General features: G+C 40.0%; 1 protein-coding gene across 2 annotated transcripts; it reads right to left on the reverse strand.

The window, feature by feature from the left end:
- Nucleotides 1–14,945: 14,945 nt before the first annotated feature.
- Nucleotides 14,946–22,394, reverse strand: amotl2a (angiomotin like 2a). Of its 2 annotated transcripts, none has more exons than XM_079884727.1 (11): nucleotides 22,248–22,394; nucleotides 20,829–21,619; nucleotides 20,550–20,742; nucleotides 18,799–18,943; nucleotides 18,617–18,703; nucleotides 16,887–17,182; nucleotides 16,600–16,799; nucleotides 16,392–16,493; nucleotides 16,089–16,255; nucleotides 15,429–15,602; nucleotides 14,946–15,103 (listed from the first exon to the last, which is right to left on the reverse strand). In XM_079884727.1, the coding sequence occupies exons 2-11, from the start codon at nucleotides 21,551–21,553 to the stop codon at nucleotides 15,033–15,035; spliced, it is 2,160 nt and encodes a 719-aa protein (XP_079740853.1). In that variant the 5' UTR covers nucleotides 21,554–21,619; nucleotides 22,248–22,394; the 3' UTR covers nucleotides 14,946–15,032. The 2 variants fall into 2 exon arrangements, with proteins under 2 accessions (XP_079740853.1, XP_079740854.1); XM_079884728.1 differs by having other exon boundaries at nucleotides 20,829–21,559; nucleotides 22,248–22,340.
- Nucleotides 22,395–22,685: the final 291 nt, after the last annotated feature.

The raw sequence follows: 22,685 nt of genomic DNA on the forward strand, positions 1-22,685 counted from the left end.
AGATCTCTGAGTCACACAGATCCTGGCCATTTTTCTCTCTGTCCACTAGATGGTACCAGAATCATCTGGCTCTTTATCAGGAGGCCTGGAGAGAGTGTTCTACCCATTATTGGGTCCTTGTGACACTAACCATGGGTTACAGGCTTCAGTTTGCAGTAAAAACACCCTCATTTCAACTGGGTCAAAGTGTAACGAATGGGGATTCAGCTCAGGTGCTGAACGCAGAAATATCCTCTTAGAGAAAAGAGCAGAGTTCCAGTGGGGGGAACTCAGAGGGGCTATTATTCCCGTTATTTTCTAATTCCATAGAAAGATGGGGGTATATGCCTGATCATGGCCCTGCGTGCTCTAAACAAGGGCATAAAGAAGGACAAATTCAAAATGCTCACACTCTGAGCTCTTACTCGCTCGATCCGTTGGGGTGACTGGTTCGCCGCAGTTGATCACAAGGATGCTTACTTTCATAAGCACTTATCCAGGAAATATTTCAGGTTTGTTTTTTTGGAGAGAAGTGTACAAATTTGTTACTCTACCATTCAGGGTCAGCAGGTGCAGAGACAGCGTTATCACCTCTGAGACACAAGGGTCTCAGGATATCTGCTTATCTAAATGCTTTTCTGATACGCTCATTCATGGCGATTTGTTCAAAGGGATTTCGGTGGGAGATATTTTGTGTGGCGGCAAGCTAGTCTTCCCCACAGACATTTATTAGATTTTACCATCTGGATGTCACTGTGCTTTATATGGCTCATGCAGTTCTTGAAATTGGCTCTTTTGATAAATGAGAATTTATCTTTCATTCTTGCCAGGTCTGTGGCTTTGGCCATATCATTTCCATAGTGAGATACCGAGCAATTGATTGAAAGAACGTTAGGTTTCCTGCTTAACCCTGGTTCTATAAGAACAGATTGAGGTATCTCACCAAGCTTCCTTACTCGCATAACACAGGGGAAGAGTGTGCTTAGAATGCCGTTTTGGGGATCACAGCGGTATATGGAGGTGGGCTCCTTGTCATGAGCTGTGACTGGTCTGTCCCTTGGACAGACATGGTGTAATTGGTGCTTCCGTCTATGGTATCCCATAGTGAGATACCTTGATCTGAGAACTGGAGTTGCGCAAGTAGCCTAATGTTTTACAGGTTCACTCCTGCAGTCTTTGAATCCTCAAAATCCCACCAAAAATGTTTAACTTGAACCTGGAATAATGATACACTCTCAGAGGGGTGTGTGCATATTAGGCTCACCAGAAAGATGTACAGCTGTCTCCTTGCACTCATGTGTAATGCATGCTCAATTCTCAAAACAGATAATCACAGTATGAGTTCACACCTCCCTAAACTGGTAAAAACTCTCATGACACGCAAGTGAAGATACATCATATTTTAGTGTTTTAAGGAAAATAAAATTGTTTTGCTTCTGAGAAATTACACCAAAATCAGAAATATGAAAAGACATCGAGTGGCTTTTCATTTAGATGCTCTTCACCTGTTTGAGACTTCAATGATGAAGTAACATGCAGAACTTAAAGGGTCATGGGCTACCAGCTTACCACAGGGAGAGTTGCCATGTACATATACAGTTTCAACATAAAAACAATCAGTTGGCCTGCTGATTTCCTGACTCAAATGAAGCCATAGAACAGGGGTCTTTAACCTTTTTTCTGGCTAAGAACCCCTTAACATTAGTGGATAAACAGACAGAGCAGGGACTAAGCATTCCTGTAGCTCAGATTACTGACATTGGACAGTCATTAAAATGATCATTATTGATGTACAGAGAAATATGCATTATACTTTGTATTTGATTTGCAATCCAATAATAAATTGCTTGCTGAAGGCCCCTGCCATGGAAAATTAAAATGGATGTCACCTGATTGTTTCTGGTGCCCTTAAAGATAAGAAAGCCTTCCTCAGTGATCTTAGAAGAGTTTGAGTCCTTCATAAAGTCCTCTAACACCCACATCAGTGCTACCTCTGAACTGATAGCCACATATTTACTTATCTAAATGGGCACGTTCCATAGACTTCCATTGTTTTTATACTTTCTGCATTTTCTGAATTTACAAATAAAATGAAATAGGTAAACACACTCAATAAACATTGCTTTCTCAATGTAACATTGCAAGCCCGATGATAAAGCGGAGAGGCAGAGAAGATCAAATAAGTTATTTTATTGAAATAAACTCAGGTAATCCAATAGCACCGAGACAGCATACAAACAATACCGGACAACTGAAAGGAGCACTTAGAGCATTAAAGAGGAACTTAAATACACAGTGATAATGACAACATAACGAACAGGTGTAATGATAGAGCGAGTGTCCATGACAACTGATGACTGGCGGCATACTAGGAACAAAGGAATCAGGAAACTGAAGAATGCAAACTAAAATCCAAGAAAACGAAACTAAGGGGTCACCCCAGGGGTTTTCAAGGTGTGGGGTGTGCCTCCCCAGGGGGGCAGACCATGTCATGGGAGGTGTGCAAAATGGTCAAAAAATTTAATTAATTAAAGTAGTCCCTTAACCCACACTGTCCCATTGGCGTGCAATTTGTGTCATACATTCAATTTATCAACTTAGACCATTCGAAATCTGAAAACCCTTAAGATCTCTGACCTCTGAAGTCTGTTTTTCAATAAATACATTACAGCAGTGGAAATAATAGTTTAAAAAGCGAAAAGAAGCAGGGAAGAGATGTCGTTACTTACTGAAAACTTTCCAGGGGTTTACCGGATTAAATGATCTGATCCCAAACAGAGGAGCGGATCTGTTTGTGTTCAGATCATTTAAACCGGTAAACTCCTGGAAAGTTTTCAGTCCAAGAATCCAGTAAGTTTACCCCAGCTTGTGGAAAATCTACTTGCTTAGCTTTGATTCATTATGTGGCTTTGTGTTACATAACGGTGTTATTATGGTGGTTGTCAGTATGTTTAAGGTTCAAAACAGACTTTAGCAACATGGATCGTGGCCTTGCTAATTCGGCAGAAAATGGTTGTTTAAAATCCAAGTTTTAAAGTAAAATCCAAAAATTGCCAAGTTTACAGGTTGTTCTGTAAATGTGTTTACAATAATACTGTATTTTAACAGAAATATTCTGGCAACCGCAGCTGCTCTTTTTTTTCCCCAAACATCAGGAGTTTTACTGTGTACAATAACACACAATGTGAAATACACTTTCTGAGACTGTTCTCCTGAGTGAGGAGAGAAAACTAGCAAGACAGATATAACTTGATATTATAAATCATAAAGACAAATAAAAATTGGTGCAGACCTGCTATTCTTGGGAAAATAGGCTATTTTTAATACCACAACAGATATAGAATAGAATAGGCATATAGATATTCCTGCATATAGATTATAGTTATGCGTCATAAATCAGCTATGAAAAAACAAAGTTAAAAAAACAAAACAATAACATCATATTTCTTTCAGACAAGGATGCAGAAATATCCTGAAAAGGGTGCAAAGATGCAACCCCTTGGGTGGGGGTGGTAAGAAGAATTTTATTTAGTAATTCATTTCAAAAGATTTCAAGATTCCACTGCCTAATAAAAGCATGTGTCATTTAAACTTTATAGTTGAGTTGCAGAGTAACCAGATTTAGACTCTATTTCAGGCCCTATTTTTTCTATATCTGTTTGTGGAAAGTGATTTTATTCTCTCCACTAGATGGCACAACTACACTGAATTTGGAAGATTATCTATCAGCACTTCATCAGCACTAAATCTGAATATCTACAAACATCAAGTTCCCTAGATCTGATATCAGAACTATCAACAGTTAAAATCTTGCAAAAGGAATCAGTGCAGACAGCAATGTACAATCCTTAAAATTCAGAATCCTTCCAGTACAATGTACAAGACGTGCAGCTATTTTGTTTGTAATGAAGTCTGATTTTGGCATCAAGTATTCCAGCTATGGTGTGTCTAAAGCATCAATAGGGTTCTGTTGAACGTTTTCAAGAATACTATCTAAATGGATTAAATGTAATTGCTCAGTATTATTCCAGCCTTAATTCAATAAAATTCAGGATATTGAAATTGTAAGCAGATATTTTGCAATTACTTGTTTCTGGCTCACGATGTTTGCATATGATATGACTTACTAAAGTGATTTAAACTGTAAGAAAAAAAAAATCTGGACAAACTGGAAAACAAACTGACAATACTGGTGCCAGGACATTATGAGTTAATTTTACTGACATTTTCTTTAACCCTAAAACATGACACAATGCATAAAAACATAATTCAAAATATGGGTGAAACACCTGCATGTGAAAAATCTAGTTCCTTCATATAACAATTAGCATTGGGACTAATTTTTATGTAATTTTCTCAAAGTTTAGATTACAAATTACATTTATGAGAAGCTGATAGTGAGGAAAATTCAGGCAAATTAATTTCGTATCGCAGTCTAGTAAAAGTTGTTAGTCCCCTCTCAAATGTTTATGCTATAGTATTTTATTATATAATATATGTGTCTGAGGCTAAAGCAATGCCTCATGTCATTGTCATGTTATTATATCCTCCTTAGAAAGAGGCGATCAATTCTGCATAAGCAAATGCCCAGGGTGAGGTTAGGAGGTACAACAGACCGTTTTAGACCTGAAAAGTCTCAGTGCATGAACAACAATCCTATGGCTTTAGCTTCATGTTACTAGCACATAAATGGAGCATTACATCACTAGGATACCCAAGATGTTTGGCAACACTGCTGTGCTCTAGTCAAAACTGTTTTTCCTGATGAGAGCGGGGTTATTTCTGTCTGTCAAGTAAGGTGCTTCTTGCATGGGGTCTATATTTGGATTAATGGAATCTCCTTCTCTTAATCTGAACAATTATATCTTCAAAGTCACTGAGTTGACATTCTATTCAGTGATTTGGTTGACGCTTTTATTCACACAACTTACTGTGCATTTATTACAAGGTAAGTCCCCCATGAAGAAACATGAAGTTAAAGTCAAGGGCACATTGATGCGATTTGTGATTTAAACCAAGCCACACAACAGCCTTCACCTTGTGTTTCTCATTGTGTAATCTCTGGATTTTTCCATGAATGGCTTCACTTTCACAATAAAGCTGCAGCAAAATAGCATAAAAAGGGAGGTGATGGATGGCAGATTTCTTTTGCTCTACTTTTCCTGGCTGTATTTAAGCATCTGTGAATGAATTACTATCTAAGCTCCGGCTGGTAGTGTTGCTTAATGATTGTCTTTTGCGCAATGGTTGCATATTAGAAATATACCAAGATCCAGGACAGTTAAAAAGATAAAAACTCTTGTGTCACTACTGAGACATTCATGACTTCTTTACCCTGAAGGTATTGCAATCAATTCAGTAAATACTTCTAAATTATGGTAAAGGCCTGGAGAGTGCAAAAACACAACCTTAAATGTGCACGCATGGGTTCAGGACAGTTGGTTAGGTTATGCATTACACATTAATGCAAATTCCCTTATGCAAGAGTAAAATAATTTATTTTGTGACAGGTTTAAAACATCCATAACCCTGAGACGAAAACACAATCTGATTTTGGAAAGTATGTAGCTTTTCTGATGAGCGCTGTCTTCCTCATCTGTTTACAGTGGGAATGGGTTCAAAATCAATGACAGAAAAGGAATGATATCGCCCTTAGTCTTTTTTCTCTATGTGATATTCTGCTTGTTTTTTGGTTCTGAGATATAGATAATTATAGAAGTTGCAGAATATAAGATTGCACATTGCTCTCATTTATTTCAGTGAGAAGTATGCACACTTTGGAAGAAAAGTGCGTTGAATGATATGTCAAAAGATGAACTTGATTCATTTAGTTATTTACTAATTTTGCTTTATTTTTAAATACTGAATTAATTAAGTAGCATAAGAATTGTTTATTCTTATATATGTATTATTTTATTTTTCTATATAGAAACAAATAGTGAATATTGTTTGAAATGATGAAATTCCCTCAAAATACAAAATATTAAATAAAAAAATAGCACATTCATTTCACCAAAAAAAAAAAAAACAAAACAATGTTACGCTTATTGACTTCAGTCAGTTTTGGGATCAAGACAACAAGCAGCAGCTTACACTAAGTGTAAAAAATGTAGATGATAATATGAAAATGAAAATAGACATTGCCTAAATTGTTTGGTGTGGGGAGAATAATAACTAGCAATTCAAATTTGACAGGCCCCAAAACAGGGTGCGTGGATTCTTCTGTTCATGAACTGGTAACAAGACTCATAAAAACGCTTGCCAACATGCACTTTAATGTAGGCTCCCACAAAGGTTGAGATGAGAGGGCACTTATAAAAAGCCATTTTTATCCACATTCTCTCTATTCCACACTCAAACATGAGGCGAGAGCACGTGGACACTGTCCATCCTCACCTGTCGGTGTGTGACCGGGATTGAGCTCTTGTGAAACAGCATAGTGAACATTCCAGCATGCATTACATTGCAGTGCAAGGACCTTATCTGGGTTAACATGGTATGCTGTTACTGGGAAAACATGGGGGTAAATCAAACTGTATCTGCATATGTTTCAATGAAAGCATGGAATTCAGAAGAGTTTCCTTACAAACATGAAAACATCTGAAAACCGATTGCTATTTTACCAGCCATTTCATAACACACAGCATGAAAAATAATACAGGTGACAGACGCTTTGCAATGACTAATTCATATTTGCAATGCTGCAACTTAGAATCTCTGAGCCTTTTGCCAGGTAATTTGAACACTTCATCAGTCTGGCATCCGTCAGGCATGTCTGACCTTCCTGTGGAACTCTTGATGTAAGTCGATGGATGTTCTCTAGACTAGAGGCACAATAACAGATCATAATTAGGCTATCTTTAGAAAAGAGTCACGGTGAGATTTAGGCTCATCTAGACTTCCAGCTTACATAAGGTCAGTGATCTGGAAAGGAAGCTTTCTGTACACTGAAAATTGCATTACGAGTGTTTTGTCTTTATCAACCAAACTGTTCAAAAATACATATAAAAATACAGACTGGATATGCCATTCAAATTAAAACACATGGTGTCTTCAATGTCAAACTATTTTATGCCCCATGGGTTGATTTTTATTTAAAGAAAATATCGTTTTTATTTTAGTTATAGGCTAGATCCAACGCTATCTCACGACCAATTCGTACGAATTCGTACGAGTGAAAAAAAAAGTGGCTAATTCGTACGAATTCGTACGACCTCACTCGTACGAATTGGTACGATTTGTCTAAACCCACGTGATGGGTAGGTTTAGGGGCGGGGTCAGGGGTAGGTCATTCGTACGAATTCATACGAATTGGGCAATTCGTAAAATATGTACGATTTAGCAAATATCGTACGAATTCGTACGAGTGAGGTCGTATGAATTCGTACGAATTAGCCACCTCGTAGAATTCGTACGAATTGCCGTGTTACTGTAAAACTGGACAAATGTAAAGTGCCTTCATCATTTAGCCTACTTTTATCATCATTTTACTATGTCTTTTATGTATACATTATTTTACCCTTGCCCAAATCCAGATGTTTGTTTTTAACTATAAAAATAATACATAAAATAGTTTAAAACATCAATAACCTGAATAAAAGGTGAAAGAAATGAACCATTCCAGTATTTATTGTGTCATGATAATGATTAATATTGATTTTTCAAAAAATATAACTGACCTTCAGATGTGGAATCATACACACCAAACAACATAGCTTCAATAAGTAATAAATAAACTGATAGATAGATAGATAGATAGATAGATAGATAGATAGATAGATAGATAGATAGATAGATAGATAGATAGATAGATAGATAGATAGATAGATAGACAGATAGATAGATAGATAGATAGATAGATAGATAGATAGATAGATAGATAGATAGATAGATAGATAGATAGATAGATCTAACTAAATAAATAAATAAATACTTGAGTGAAAAAAACAGACAAAATCAAAGTAAATATCATTTGAGTAATGAGCAAAATATTGTGCGCCATCTCCAATTAAGCTGTAATTTTATCAGTTTATGAAAACTGTAAAAATATTCTTATTGATGAGTATTTATGATACATGAAAGAAATTAGCCTTCTCAAGACAAAGGACTGGAGTCTTCCTTTTTATTTCAAAAATGTTAAAAATTTCCACCACAGTCACAGAATGCTTTTAAACACAAGAATTGAGGTGTGGTGTACATGACACTGTGATCGGAATATGCATCTCAAAATTAAACCTATTTGACTATCGATATGACATTGTTAAAAGTTTCATAATCTGACTAATGAGTAATTTAATTTACGTCTGTAAAACCTGATGAACATTTTTTTAAGCACAACTGACTGCACAGAGACTCACCTCACCTTAATACACCTCACTGTGACTCATAAGATCTGAAGTGATCATTGCATAAAACATAATAATCCAGCTCAAAACAGTTGGGTGTCAGATTCAGATCTCTAGAACAGGAAGATGATACTTTCGGCACTTCCTGTTGCTCCACCTTCAGCACTCACTTTTCAGATAGTAGAGGTCCATCTGCCTGAAAAGATTATCCTGACTCACAAGTTCCACACCCTCCATTTGTGGAGCCCATTTGTGCTGTCAGGTTAGTCTGAAGAGGCTAATTGGTTTCAAGGCTTTTTGTTTTTTACACTCTCTTAGTTTCGATTATATAATTGTAATTGTTTTACGTTTTAGTGCCTGTGGGTTTATTTAAGAGTCAATACAGATGGGCTTCAAACAGTTGCCAAAGGTATAAGGCAAAAAAAGAATGTATTTTCCACCATAAAGCAAACTTAAAATTAGACAGCCATAACCTTTTTTGGAAAGGAAAAGGGGAAAGAGTCGGTGAGGGAAATTCACTCCATCCACACTCTTGGAGGTTTTGGAATCTTAGTGCATCTCCATGGAAACTGGTGTAAAACACAACATTTTGATTTATTGAATTATTTGTGTTACTAAGGTCCTTGACCAAGAACATGTTACTAAGATCTTTGGAACATGTGTAAAGGCCAATAATAAAAATGTGCTTTCCATTTGCTGAATCAGTGTGGGCATCACTGGAAAAACATTTCTGAACACTATTGTAAACCATTTGCATGATGGCTATCTTACTTAACCATGAGAAGTGGAGACCTGTATGCATTTATTTCTTCTGCGGGACACAAAAGTAGATATTTTGAAAACAACACAACTTTGGAGCTCTTTGACTGCAATTGTGTGGACCAAAAAACACTGTCGCTGCGCCCCAAAATTGCATACTGTATAGTAGGTACTACATTTGGTTACAACTTAATTCACGAAAGTATGTTCTGTATAGTATGAATGAAATTCTGTCAAATTACATCAGCCATGTTGTCATTGTCATGTAACCTACGGCATCAGTTGTGTCACTTCACTGCCATTCACAAATCCTCCCCGTGGCATAATGGGATAGTAAAGTCTCCACCGGATGCGCACTTCAGAATCTTGTAGGTTATTCTGGTACTTTTCACCCATACTGTTTTATACTAATAATTCAGACACACTACTCAATTCATATACTGTTTTTCAACCACTATAGCCCTTATGTAGCCCCGCCCCTTTTCAGCGCTGCGCTCGTTGTGTTCTGTCTTACGGTTTGTATTCCACAGCATGAAGGTAAGATCTTACGGATTTATGAATGAACTGCTCGTTTTAAAATCTTCCCAATCTAGTGACATTTGTTATGACCTCCGCTTCAAATATTACAATGCTCATGACAACTTTTGTTTATTCTACAATAGTACCAAAAATCCACTCCACCAGCTAATTCGACAGCGATGCCATAGAAATATACAAGCTACCGCAAAAATGAAAAGTTAAAGACAAAATTCTAAAGATGTCTGCTCACGTGTTTCTCTGGTGCATAATGTATGTAATGTATAGAAGTATTAGGCATATTCGAGAAGTATGCACATTTCTCAAAATATCTGTTCCACAGAAGACAAAAAGTCATACAGTTTTAGAAAGACATGAGGGTGAATGAATGACAGAATTTAGATTTTTTTGAGTGAACTGTCCTTTTTAAGTTTTGACTGATATAATACACCATAACAAATCCTGAACACCAGAAACATGTTTTAAAGAACTCTTCAGAACATGTTCTACATCATGTTCATCTAAAGTAACCACTGATGCCTTCAACCAGGCCTGTTCTAAAAAAGAAAGCTTTACAATGTTAAATTGCAGATGTTTCTGGAATGAACTCAGTCCCGGGTGATTCTGCTGAATTTTGGGGAGCCTGGGAAGCCTGCTAATACTAGCAGAGAGCCAAGAATGACATTCCCTATGGAGCAATGTGTGATCCTAGTATGCGCGCTAACAGATGTTGAAGCTCTTAGTCCACCAATCTGACCTCTCACCTAGACAGAACACCAGAAATGAAGAAGAATGTACAAGTGAGACAAGAAATGCTTCACATTACATGAAGGCACAGTGGTATCCTAATGATTTATAAGCCCAGCAACCCACTGTTGCACTTGGACAGTGATGTCTCTGGTGGTGGAAGGAGGTGACTGCTAACAGGCCATTGGTTGACCTTGAAGTGTACTGGAGCCCCCTGATGAGAGGGACATTCCAGTGGGAGCATTCCTTGCGTCTGTACTTCTTCAGCTGAGAAAAGTCACACTGATCCGTCACAAGTAAACCCATCAGCCAGGTATCTCGCAAAGCATTTATGGAATGCCAGCTCACACCTACTGAGGGAGGCATGCGAGGCAAAATATTTATCCTGAAAACAGAAACCCACTGAAGAGCACACAGTCCTCTTCTCAGTGGACTTATTTAACACAGTTAGGTGGCTCACAACTTTTAATGGGTTTTTGGTCAGGGTGTGAGCGAAGATCATGATATTAATGAATAATACAGTTCATCTTGAAACATGAATGTATTGAGTTGGCAGGCTGGAACACCAAAAGGGCTGCTTTTACACAGTGAATCATTTGTCTGCATTCTTCAGAAAACTATTTAAAAAATGCATCTGATGAACAGAACTTGGGAGTCAAAGTTCTTTCGAGATTAATGTCGCTGACAGAGCAGGGAGGAAAGGTGAAATTCTACCAGGCATTTTTTTAATTGGTTTTCACCTTATACAAATTCCCTCTGGTTGTTTCTCCTATACAGCAATCAGATTAAATGTGAAAAGTGAGACTTCCTCATAAAATTCCTGTGTACAAGAAATTTTTTTTTTTTTTTTTTTTTTTAAAGACCCAAGTAATATCTTGTCTTCTCTAGAGCAGTGTTCCTCAAATCTGAGATCTCAAATAATGCAGAGCTTCAAAACTCTGGCTCTCATGGAGGTCTTGCAGAGTTTAGCTCCAACCAAGCTAATCAAGGTCTTCGGGATTACTAGGTTGTGTCCGAAATTGCTCCTTATTCCCTTTAAACAGGGCACTATTTGAGGGGACAGTCATTTGTAGTGGTGTCCGAAACCATAGTGGACATTATCGAGTGCACTTATTCAATCCCATAATGCACCACATTAATAAGTGTACAACTGATGTTCACTCAACTGCTAGAGAAAACTCATAATGCACTGTGAGAGTTGCGCGCCGAATGAATTCCCACGTCTAGCCAGATGGTGCCCGCAGGTGAATTATCCATCCATCCATCCGCTTGACCAGTATAGACTTATTTTTAATTAATTTTTAAATAATTAAGCTTTATACATGCTAGTTTCCATGACAGAATTCAAGATAAATCTTTTCATCTCTACTGGAGCTGCCAGTTTTTAAGGTTTCAAATGATTATCAATCAGCAAGCACAAGCTATGCAAAAGCGACAGCCCTTCCGGCGCACTAAGTGTCCAAATTCGCTCACTTGATTTCATTCGCTCCTTCAACTGGACTATAGTGGACTAATGGGGAATAGTGAATGAGGGTATAGGGGTCAATTTCAAACACAGCTCTAGAAAGGTACAGGCAGGTGAGTTTGATCAGGATTGGACCTAAACTGAAATCTGAAGCATTTTAATTCCCCTTACCTAACATGTCAGACATTTCTCTTCTTCCCCATTTGGAATGGAATGCTTTAACATGTTTTACTCAGAGGGCAAATTCCTCTCAATGTTGAGCTATAAAGTTTTAAATCAATTTGGCTTGCAAAGCATTCCAAACTGTTGAGACCCTTGTCTGGTTAGGTCTAATTTGCCTAAGGCATTTGAACGTTCTACCCTGCCTCCAAACATGCCCATTTCCCTACTATATCATTTGGCAAAAAACAGTACATGAAAAGAGTAGAATGTCTGAATTCATAGTTTTCATAAAACAGTATGCAAAAATAACCAATATGACCTTCTACTGCCTAAAACAGACCACAGGAGAGGAGTTGTGAATGGCAGTGAAGCGACGCAGCTGTAAGCCCCATGACAATATGGCAGCTGTACACATTTAATTCATACCACAAGCGTTTATTCTATAGAGCAGTGCTCCTCAAACCTGTCGTTGCACGCTTCAGAACTTCCGTTAAGGGAACATAGTGAGCATCTGCTCCCTGGTTTTCATGGTGCATTATGGAACTTTTTAGGGAGCGAACATTTCAGTGCACTGGTAGGATTTCGCGATTGACAGCCCTTAAAATGGCAAACTACAGTGCCCTGACTACTGACCTAGGGAGCTGATTGAGACGCACCCACCAACAGTACAGATTTTCAAACTATTCCTTATCAAACATACCTGATTCAGGTCATCAGCTCATTAGAAGGAAGAAATATATGGGTCAGATAAGGGAGACATCCAAAATATGCACTGTAAGTCGGGAAATTGCAATAGAGCATACTTTTTAATGGTCATGAAGTTTGTTCTGAGGATGTCTTAATTTACAAAACCACAAAAACAATACAAATATTCTCTGCTTTTGGTTAATCATTGATCTGCTGTTGTGCAGTTATAGTGATTTGGTCCGCAATTGCAAATTATTTGTGCAGTTGATGAGAGTAATAATCTTTTTGTGGCTTTGAGTGCAGAGCTGGAATGCGGCCTCTCTTCATGAAGACTGCTTGCCAACAGTGAAGCAGGTGGCATAATTGTTTTGCTGTTGTGAAGAAGGCTCCCTTCTGCTCTGAGAGAAAGATGCCATTCATGCCAAAGCAGGGACACAGATAAGAGCAGTTTGCACAGACTTGCACTTGTGAAACATCTCAGGACGAGACACCACACACACCTCCCCCTTAAATGCATTGGCCTTAGCCAAGACAAAAACCAGGAGACACAGTCTTTGTAAAGATATATATTAAAGTTTTATTCAAATAACTGAAATGTTAATGACATACAAAACAATTCCCCATTCTTGAAGTTCACAGCAACATCCAAATATGGGTCAACCAGTTTGAACTGCGTATCTACATTTCACGTTGCTAATGCTCAGTTTTATTATATAACTTAATTGTAATGCAAATCTTTGGCATGATCACATTACTAAATACCAAAAAGTAAAATAATATACAAAATATATTAAATTCTCTCATTTCAAAACCGCCCTTTCTGTAAACAATCCAAGTAGTGAACAAAACAAGCATGACTCCCAATACAAAGCATTGGCCAGCAGGTGCTTTGTATTTGAGACAATAGGAAAATAAGCATTTAATAAAAGTGAGGAAAGGTTAAATTAACACATTACCCACATAGATAAGACTGTTCGTTTTCGTTAGTTTTAACTGTTTATACCATTATCCCACCATAAACCAATGCAAGTGTAGTCTTGGTTGAGAACAAATGTTTCAGACAGGCAGAAATGTCTCTGTCTCAAATCAAGGCTAGTCACAGTCACTACATTAGAGAACCTTTGAGTCACAACATCAAAACTAGTATTTAAATGCTTACAGTAGAACCAGCTACTGCAGCACTACGAAAATAAACAGATCCAAAAAGAGGATGGTAGTCTAAATGGCAACCGTTCTGAGCAAGGCCAAGGGTCAGACTGGAGATAGCCTTTTTCCTCTGAGCAGGGGCATTCCACCACGGAGGAATGTGGGAAGATTAGCTCCAGCTTGTCTGCGAGGGAGTGACAAGTGTGGTGGTTGCAGTTCTGGGTGCAAAATAATAATAATAATATGGCATCTGAAACATCAGCTCCTGTCCCTCCTAAGTAACACTTACCCTAAGTGTCACTAAAAGAGTATGTACCCTTCCACTGTTCCCAAAAGGAGGCTTCCCATTCCGCCACTTAAATCAGGAAGTGAGAAGCGCCCGCTGTCAGTCAGTTATAGTAAGAACGCCAACTGTAAGGATAATTTAGTCAAAGGGAGTGCTAGTGAAGGTATTACCCAACTATTCCTGTAAATTGTCTAATCCTAGGCCTCCCAGTTCAAACTGCATTTGGCCTCCTACAATCCAAACTATTCTTTTCTTGATATTTCAGGACAAAGCAGTTGCGATGGTACATCTACTATACATGGAGTATATAAAGTTAGAGATATATTCGTCTGCGCATTTTATCTAGGAATGTGGGATATAGTCTTACATGGGTTGGTATACTTAGCTGGTTAAAAAAAAAGAAAAAAAAGAGAGAAAGAACACTGCCCTTGGTTGTTCCTTTGAGGAAAGTAAAAAAAACAAACAAAAGTTTCACAACAGTGGGATATTTCTTCCTATTACTCCATTCTGACAACACTCTTCAAACACAGTCAGCAGCAATAATCATAAATACAAAAGAACATCAACATATACAATGTGTTTATAAGTCTTGTGGTAGCTTTTTGGAGCTCTGTAATGTACTGTCCAAGTACCTCACATTCAGACCATACATCTCACAGTCCAGGTTGGGTAACCAGGTGAGATGAAAAACTTTCGTTTAACGTGTGGAGGAACTGTCAAGAGAGCTCAGCTCTCCATCAAGGATCAGTTTTAGGTTACTCCCACCATCCGTTCCTCTCACTTCCTGATACAAAAACTGACCGGCTTCAATGGTGAGTTCCTTCTCAAAGCAAGCACACCTTCTCTTGACATGATTGGTCCTCAGACGGAGACCCAAGGAGAATATTCAATGTGTAAGAGCAGAAGGCAGCATCAAGCTGAACACTGTTCATCTCAGATTTCAGATGAGGATCTCTACCATGTCGTTTTCAACAGCGCTGCTGATCTGGGTTGTGTTGAGAGAAGTGGAATCTGTAATGAAATACAAGATCTTCAGCTTTGTTGGCTAGTGCCTGGAGAGCAAACAAGCTTTACAAAACTTTGACTGTTTTGTTTGAGTTCATTCCCCAACTGTTGCTTTGACATGGTGCTCAGGTTACTCTTTAACAACTTTGGTTCAAAAGGGCAAGTATGCACCATCATTATAGAAGGTCTACCATTAAGTGTTGTTTTTAGCACCTGATACTACATATTAGATTTGTCATGTCAACCAACAAATCTTATCAAACTGTTCCAGAGACACCAAATAAAGAAGTGAGATGAGTGAAGATGGGTTTATGCACACAAGTTTACACACCAGAAATGTAAGGCTGTGGAGCAGATATAGCTGCAACAGGGTCTGCTTTAGGGTTGGTCTCGTCTGAAGGCCCTTCACACTGGGTGCTGCGGTCTTGACACTGAGTTTTGGAGAGCTGATGGGGCAATGGAGGCATGGACGCGGCTGCTGTCTGGTCATCTGAGAGGCTCTTCCCTGAAATCGCAGACAGAAAAGGAAGCAGTTTAATTACTGGTTCAAACATATGCATCACCACGCAAACATTTGACATCCTGTAAACTCCCTTTACTATTCTGGAGGATCTATTCTAGAAAAGAGGGAGACTGAAATGCATTCCGTTTCACGAGTAAAACTATTTCAGGAACACCGGCTAGTCGCCGCACTCATTTTATTTCGGATGGCACATTCTTCCTTGGCGACATTACATAGCCACTAAGTAAAGAAGCTGCCAGTTGTCTTTTTTGGTTCAGATAAGTCACAGGCACACAGCATTAGACTACGGAAGGAGTCCAATCCTGCTCCTGGAGGCCCAACATCCTGAAAAGTTTCGCTACAACCCAGCTAATCAAGGTCTTTAGATTACTAAAAAGGCCAGACAGTCAGGTTGAAGCTAAATTCTGCAGGAAGACGGCCATCCAGCAACAAGATTTGACACCCCTGGCCTAAGGCAACTATGCTCACCTTTGGTTCGGCTGGTACTAGGTGTGGCAACTGTGTTGATGGAGGGAACAGATCGAGCAGGTCGTAGGCCTTGCGGCTCAAGTCGGCCTTGCTCTCGCCGTGACCGCTGCTGCATGACCTTTATAATAGCATCCTTCTCCAAAAGTTGAGCATAAAGTGCTCGAATCCTGAGAAAACAAAGTACTTTAAGCACATAGACACTAAAGGAAAAAAAACATTTAATATATATATAATAATAATATATACATTTAATAATATAGACTGACTTTCCAGTTGCAGATAGGAGCATAATAGAGGACGTACCTGTTTTCCATCTCCTGATGCCTGTGGTTGGGGGACGGCAGGTCCTCATTGAAGCTGCTATTGGGTGAATGACGAGGTGAATGGTTGATGATTGTTGTATCCCTGGAAAGAGCATTACAGTTATACATGAGTAAAAAATGATTTCAAGTTATTTACTATTTCCAATTCCTTGACGCAAAGCTTATCTATTGTTTTTGTCTTGACTCACCTCTGAGCTGCAGCAGTAGCAGCGGCATCCATGGCGAACTGACGCATCGTGCTCTCCTCAAGATACTTTTGCTCCCAGCGAGTGATGTCAGCTTCCAGGGCCAGAACCTGCTCCTCCCTCTCCCTCAGTTGCTGGTGTAGAGATGACACGTTAAGGTCCGAGTAGGACCCAGGGCTCGTTTGCTGGGCATGAGACTGCCACTGAAAGAGAAAAAGTTTTACTTTTCGATCCCAAGACGTTGATTCTCACACACCAGTTTGGTGAGCAAAATATTGTCTGTTTTTTACCTGCTGTGCTCTCAGGCTCTTCAGTTCCTGCTCCAGCCTGGTCCTCAGTCGTAACTCCAGCGCCTCCCTCTTCTCGCATGCTGCCTGCAATTGCGCCAGGGCACTCTGCATCCTCTCTACCTTTTCCACGTAAGCTCTTTTCCTGCGTAACTCTTCTTCCAGCTGCCTATTTCGTGTCTGAGCGGAGATCAGCGCTTGCTCCAAGGCTTCTCGCCGCCTCTTCCATTCTTCTCCTGAGCCTCGCAGATGCTGCAGCTCTTTTTCCAGACGTTCCCGCTCTCGAAGGTGATCCTCATCTATGGACAGAAAAGACAGACATTGTGAGAACTATGTACCACTACTACGGTAAGGGTACAAGTAGTGCTACTCAGTCATCATGCTTAGTTGTTACACAGGCCACAAAATGAATGACCATGCTGTAAGACTGGGGTGTGTCGAGAACATTCCCTGGGCTATAGTCTCATTCTAACCAATTCTCAGGGGATAAGCTTCCCACAAGAGTCTGGAACAAAAGAGGCAGGCTTGATTTACACACGTCTGTCTGGGTTTGCAGGGGAGTGGCCGAGTTTCCCCGTGTCCTTTGACCTACACTGCAGACTTGCTTTAGAATTCCCAGATTACAAAAGCGATTCACTATATTCCCATTTGGGAGGCTGAATTCCTCAAACCCTCTAAGATGACTTTGCATACTGAAAAGGGATATACTAAAGCCCAGCTCACTTGTTTTTGGGTCACTCTGAATGCCTTGTGAGATAGAAAAATTAGACAGCAATTAGTTTTCCATTCTGCTTCTACGCTGATTATACAACCCAAAGCAAATGCCTTTGGATGGAATGCAGATTTTCTCTTATCCACTTACGCACACAGGCATGTCTTTGTACTAACTGGATCTCTGGAATGCCTCTGAGGCAGGCAGTAAACAAGTAAAGCAAATGTTCCACAAGGTCATAAAGCGTAATAACCTACACCTTTTTAAGCCTTCAGAGATGCCGAATCGTGGCTTTGACATGCCTACATGGAACTATGTGTTGGCTCAGAAGGAAACATTCAGAATTTTTGTTTGCACAAACATTTTCTTTTTTGGGGTAAACTAATTTTATTATGCAAATATGAAGGATCACTTTATACTTCTACTCTTGGGGATCATTCAAATCAAATGCTGAACAACAATCCCTATTAGGATTAGCAAAACAAATCCAGTTTACCCTAACACAGCTCTGAATTCTTTAGCGCTAATATGCCCAAAAATGGAGAGCCAGTGCATAGGGCATCAGAAGAGGGTGCTTAGGGCCTCAGAGACTAAAATAATGGTGGGGGCTGTTGGGAAGCATTCCAGGAGGATGGAATATCCCAAAATACCTGAAAATATTCCAGGAATCCAGGTCACATTTACTTACAGTGTTAATAATGTTTGGGTCAAATTTCAAAAACAACTTTCTGAGACGAAGACTATAGGATGTACCAAACCAACTATTTACTGGCACTTAATTTGTTTAAAAAAAGTCTTGCTATGCTTATGGACCATTTCAGCGTAGCAAGCAATATATCAAACCAAACGCTTTGTCAGAAATCACATCAATGATAAACATGCATTGCATTGTTAAAGGAATGCATTATTATGCCTACAGCATAAACATAAAAACTCAGTGGGAACAGCTGGGGCTGCTTGCATGCTTGACTACACATTTGGGAGAAGGATAATTTATAGAGGAGCAAAGGGGAATTCTTACTTTGCTCAACCAGTTTGGTGAAGGCATGCCGACTCTTGTCTTCAACTTCCATGGCTGCTCTCTGTTTGTTGGCTGTTTCCAGGCGGTCTAATGTGGGAGTCAACAATTAGTATTTATCGCCTCATACCTAAACATGTAGCTCATATTTAAGACAATTAGCTCAGCTATGTGAAACATCTTACCCCTGAGATCTCTGTTGAAGTCATGAAGTCGCTTGATCTCACTCTCAAGCTTGTTCCTCATGGTTTTCTCAAGGGCTTCTCTCTTCGCAGATCCCTTCATAAGAGTCTCATAGGCCTCTGATATCCTCTGAATCTCCTTTTCGAGCTGAAAGAGAGGAGAAAGGCATTTTAATATCTGTTATTTATTAACTCACATTAATTCCTCAATTCCTAATCCCCATTTACTCTCACTGCAAAGAAAAGAGCAGATTGGACATTATGCCAAGTATCTTCTTTTATGTTCAGAGGAGGGATGAAGTATAGCTTGTTTGAAACAACATGACAGTGAGTATATGACAATTTTTATTTTTGGGTGAATTTCACCTTTCTTTCTTACACCTAAATATAAAAAGACAAGGATCAGAGCGCAATGATGACAGCTAGACAAAAAAAGAAGAGAAAGGGAAAAAGGGGAAGAATGTGCTTGGCTGAGCTCTTCATGGTGCTTGCCCACAAGTGAATCACTCTCACAGAGCTCTCCAGGGACTGGGAATTGAATCAACATTCCAGAAAGAACACTTATGAGTCCCAGGTGTCTGCACATTCATCTCCCTACAGGGCGGGATGCCAAAGGTAAATGCAGGGAACAAAGGAAATGTGTGTTTTGAAGGCATACCATTCACTGAGACAGGAACAATACTTGACACTATATGCACCTGTATGGCATTTGTGACGCAGAAAATGGCTTGTGAAAGAGCACATTTAAAAAACAACAAAATAAAGGTTCATGTAGGTTTAACTTGTCATTACACAACATCAGATAAGAAAAATCACTGATTTCTATAAACTGCAGGTTTTATACTACTTGGTAAATTTACAAGCAGGACCCTGGGTGCCATGTGGGGTTTTGTTAAAGAGTGAAAGTGAAAGGGGCCATTCAGTCATGGAAACCACAGCTGTGGGGTCTGGTTGTTGCTCTTAGCAGCCCAGTCCGTCAGCTGTGGAGTACGCAAAGCCCCTTCTTCATTCTCGGACACTGAGATGAGCCAAGACATCTGCTCCAATTGGCATCCCATTGGAATCCCAACAAAGAGGGCCACAGAAAAACCCAGAGAGGCCTCCCCCCTTCAGAGTTCTCTGATTTACAATGTATCGCTCTGTATGAAGAAGGTTTGATCTTTATGATCAACTGTTCTAGGATGGCATTCTTTTAAGATACAGTTGTTCTGATTCCAAGCACTATCTATGTATGAATCTGGACTGAAATTCAATCTATGTTATGACACTGCACAGCATACGCAATGCCCAATAAACCTTTGCAAAACAAACACCAAGATAAGCTTGTTTTTTTCCCTCCTTGTTCTGCCTTGACACTGGTATTTCAGTGATGACATTATCACATTACAGAAAAATGTTTGGCATTGCAGGCATGGGTAAATTCAGTGTTTCACATGCTAATTAAGTTACTGGGAATTTTCACTCAGTCACTAGGAATGAGTCCTTTTCAAATTACATCGAAATTCTAGTGATCCTCTCCCTTTCCCCACATTCCTACACTGCAAGAGGGCTAATCTCTTTAGAATGCAGCAGCTAGAAGACACCAGGGCACAATGATTTCTTGTTCCACACTCTTTGTAGGTCATTTCAGAGATTGAAATCAAAGGCCACAGCTGGCTCCTTTGCATTTATGGCAAAATGTGGCACCATACCAAGAATATCACAGTTCTAGGAGGTTTCTAAAAAGCCACAAGCAACAAAGAGTCCTCTCTTACCTTCTGCAGCCTTGCCGCCTTCTCGCTGTAGCTCTCAACTTCTCCCCTCAGTCTCTCATTCTCTTTAATAAGCTGCTCTATTTGGCAGTTTTTCACTGGGATGCTGTATCCTCCAACAATGACATCCTGGCCAGCAGGGGTCAACATGGGCAGGGCGCTGTGGTGAGGCGCTTGAGATTGGGTTGGAAATAACCTGTTAGAAAAATAAATATAAGCCATTAGTGTGCACCCACAATATACCTATATGTAATATAAAGTGAAAAAAATAGCTGATTGTACCTGTGATGCTGTGAGTGGAAAGCAGGAGGGGGCTCTTTATAATAGTGCCCATGTTCCTGTGAATGACTAAGCATATATCCAGGGGATCTGACCATAAAGGGGTACTCCGGGGGTGGACCACGTTGGTCTGGCTCATGAATCAACCTCTCGTTCACAACAGGACCAGAGTGATTATTGGAGAGCTGAGGGTAGCTATGCGATGAGCTCATGGGAATATTGTCATGGGCATAGTTCCTCTCCAACGAGAGCTGCAAGAGGCGTTCGCTGAGTGAGCGAGCATGCTCCCGCTTCACGTCCCACATGCCCTCGTCCTGCTCGGCTTCACCAACCATTCCGGGGTTCTCCAGGCTGCAGTGCTGAAGCCCTACCTGACCTCTCTGGTAGGCCAGGTACTGTGAGTGTGCTTTTGCTTCCTCATAAGTTGGCAGCTCCTCTGTGTGGAGCTGATAGAGGTGGCAGACTGGACTCTCTAAATGCTGGTAGTCCCCCTGGTGCTCTTGGCCCTGGGGCTCCTGTCGGGTGGACAACTGGGGAGAAAGTGATTCATCTTGCGTTAGGCTTTCCAGAGATGAACGAGGGCTTCCTGCACCTCCTCCACTGCTGCCTCCACGCAGTGCCTGCTGCTGGATGGCCAACAGAGTAGGGTCAGTAGGGTTCCCATAACGGAGCTGCTCTTGAATCAGTCGGTGCAGCACAGTGCCTGACGAATCCTCTGCTGTTCTCATTTCAGTCTATGTTTTGCAGACAACAATAAATGATAGTGTGTTATAAGACTTTTCTGGACTGTGAACCTGATGAAAAAAAAAGAGAGAATTAAATTACTTAAAATTCAAATCCTTTTAATAGCTCATCTATAGGGCAACACTCTACAACAGCAAACACTGAGTGGTGCCTCACTCCTCATGCTTCTAGGCTGACTGCCTTTACCCATAGCAACACCACGTTTACCCAAAATACCACTGGCACCATCCTACAACACCCACCATGCACTGTGTTTCTTCTTACGTTTATAATCTTGATAAGAATTAGAAGTGAACAAAAATGGGGTAGGGTCAAATAACTTTCCAAGGTTGCAAAAATGATTTCCTGACAAACACAAATTCCTTTCCAGTGGGTCACCTTTGTTTTACAACCACAACTGTGGCAATACATTTAAACATGCCAAAGCGAGCATGGAAACAAAAAGATATTATGAATGTTAGAGCTAGTTCCTCATTCTTTTCTAGTTAAGCCACAATGCTACGTAGTTTATTCCACCAAAATATTCAAATTCATGTAAAACCTGTTGGATTAACAAATACAGTCTACAAAGAAAACCCTATCGTTCACGTACAGTATCAAAAGCATCAAGAAACTAAGCATGTGACATAAAACTCAGTTTAAAACAACAAGCTACTTCAAAACTCTTTAAAAACTCACCAATTCACAGTAGCATTACGAATAAAAAAATACGGACGATATATCTGTTTAACAATATAATCCTTAAGGAAATTCTTTGAGTACGGCTTTTATTTCCATGCGTATATTTGAGTTGCGTGCGCGTCTGGAGAGCTCCTCCAGCAGACTGAGAGCAGGAGGGGAGGGGCTCTGCTAATAAATGACCGAGCTCCGATTGTTCACTGCCTTTGGAATGCGCGGAATGCGAAGGCTGCAGTCCCTCGGGGATCAAAAGCAGTTCCGCTTTTCGCTCGCCCCGCCCCCTCTCGGGGAGCGCAGGGAGAACCGCTCGACCCAAGCGGAGCGCGCTGCTGAAGGGGGCGGGTAGTTCGCGCGACCAGCGGAACTGCATTCACTCTCAGCCCCGTGCGCATTTGTCCTGCTTCTGGAAGGCGCTTTTGTTTTTAACGGTGAGAGGAA

This window comes from Squalius cephalus (genome assembly GCF_949319135.1).
Source record: "Squalius cephalus genome assembly, chromosome: 10".
Classification (NCBI taxonomy): Eukaryota; Metazoa; Chordata; class Actinopteri; order Cypriniformes; family Leuciscidae; genus Squalius; species Squalius cephalus.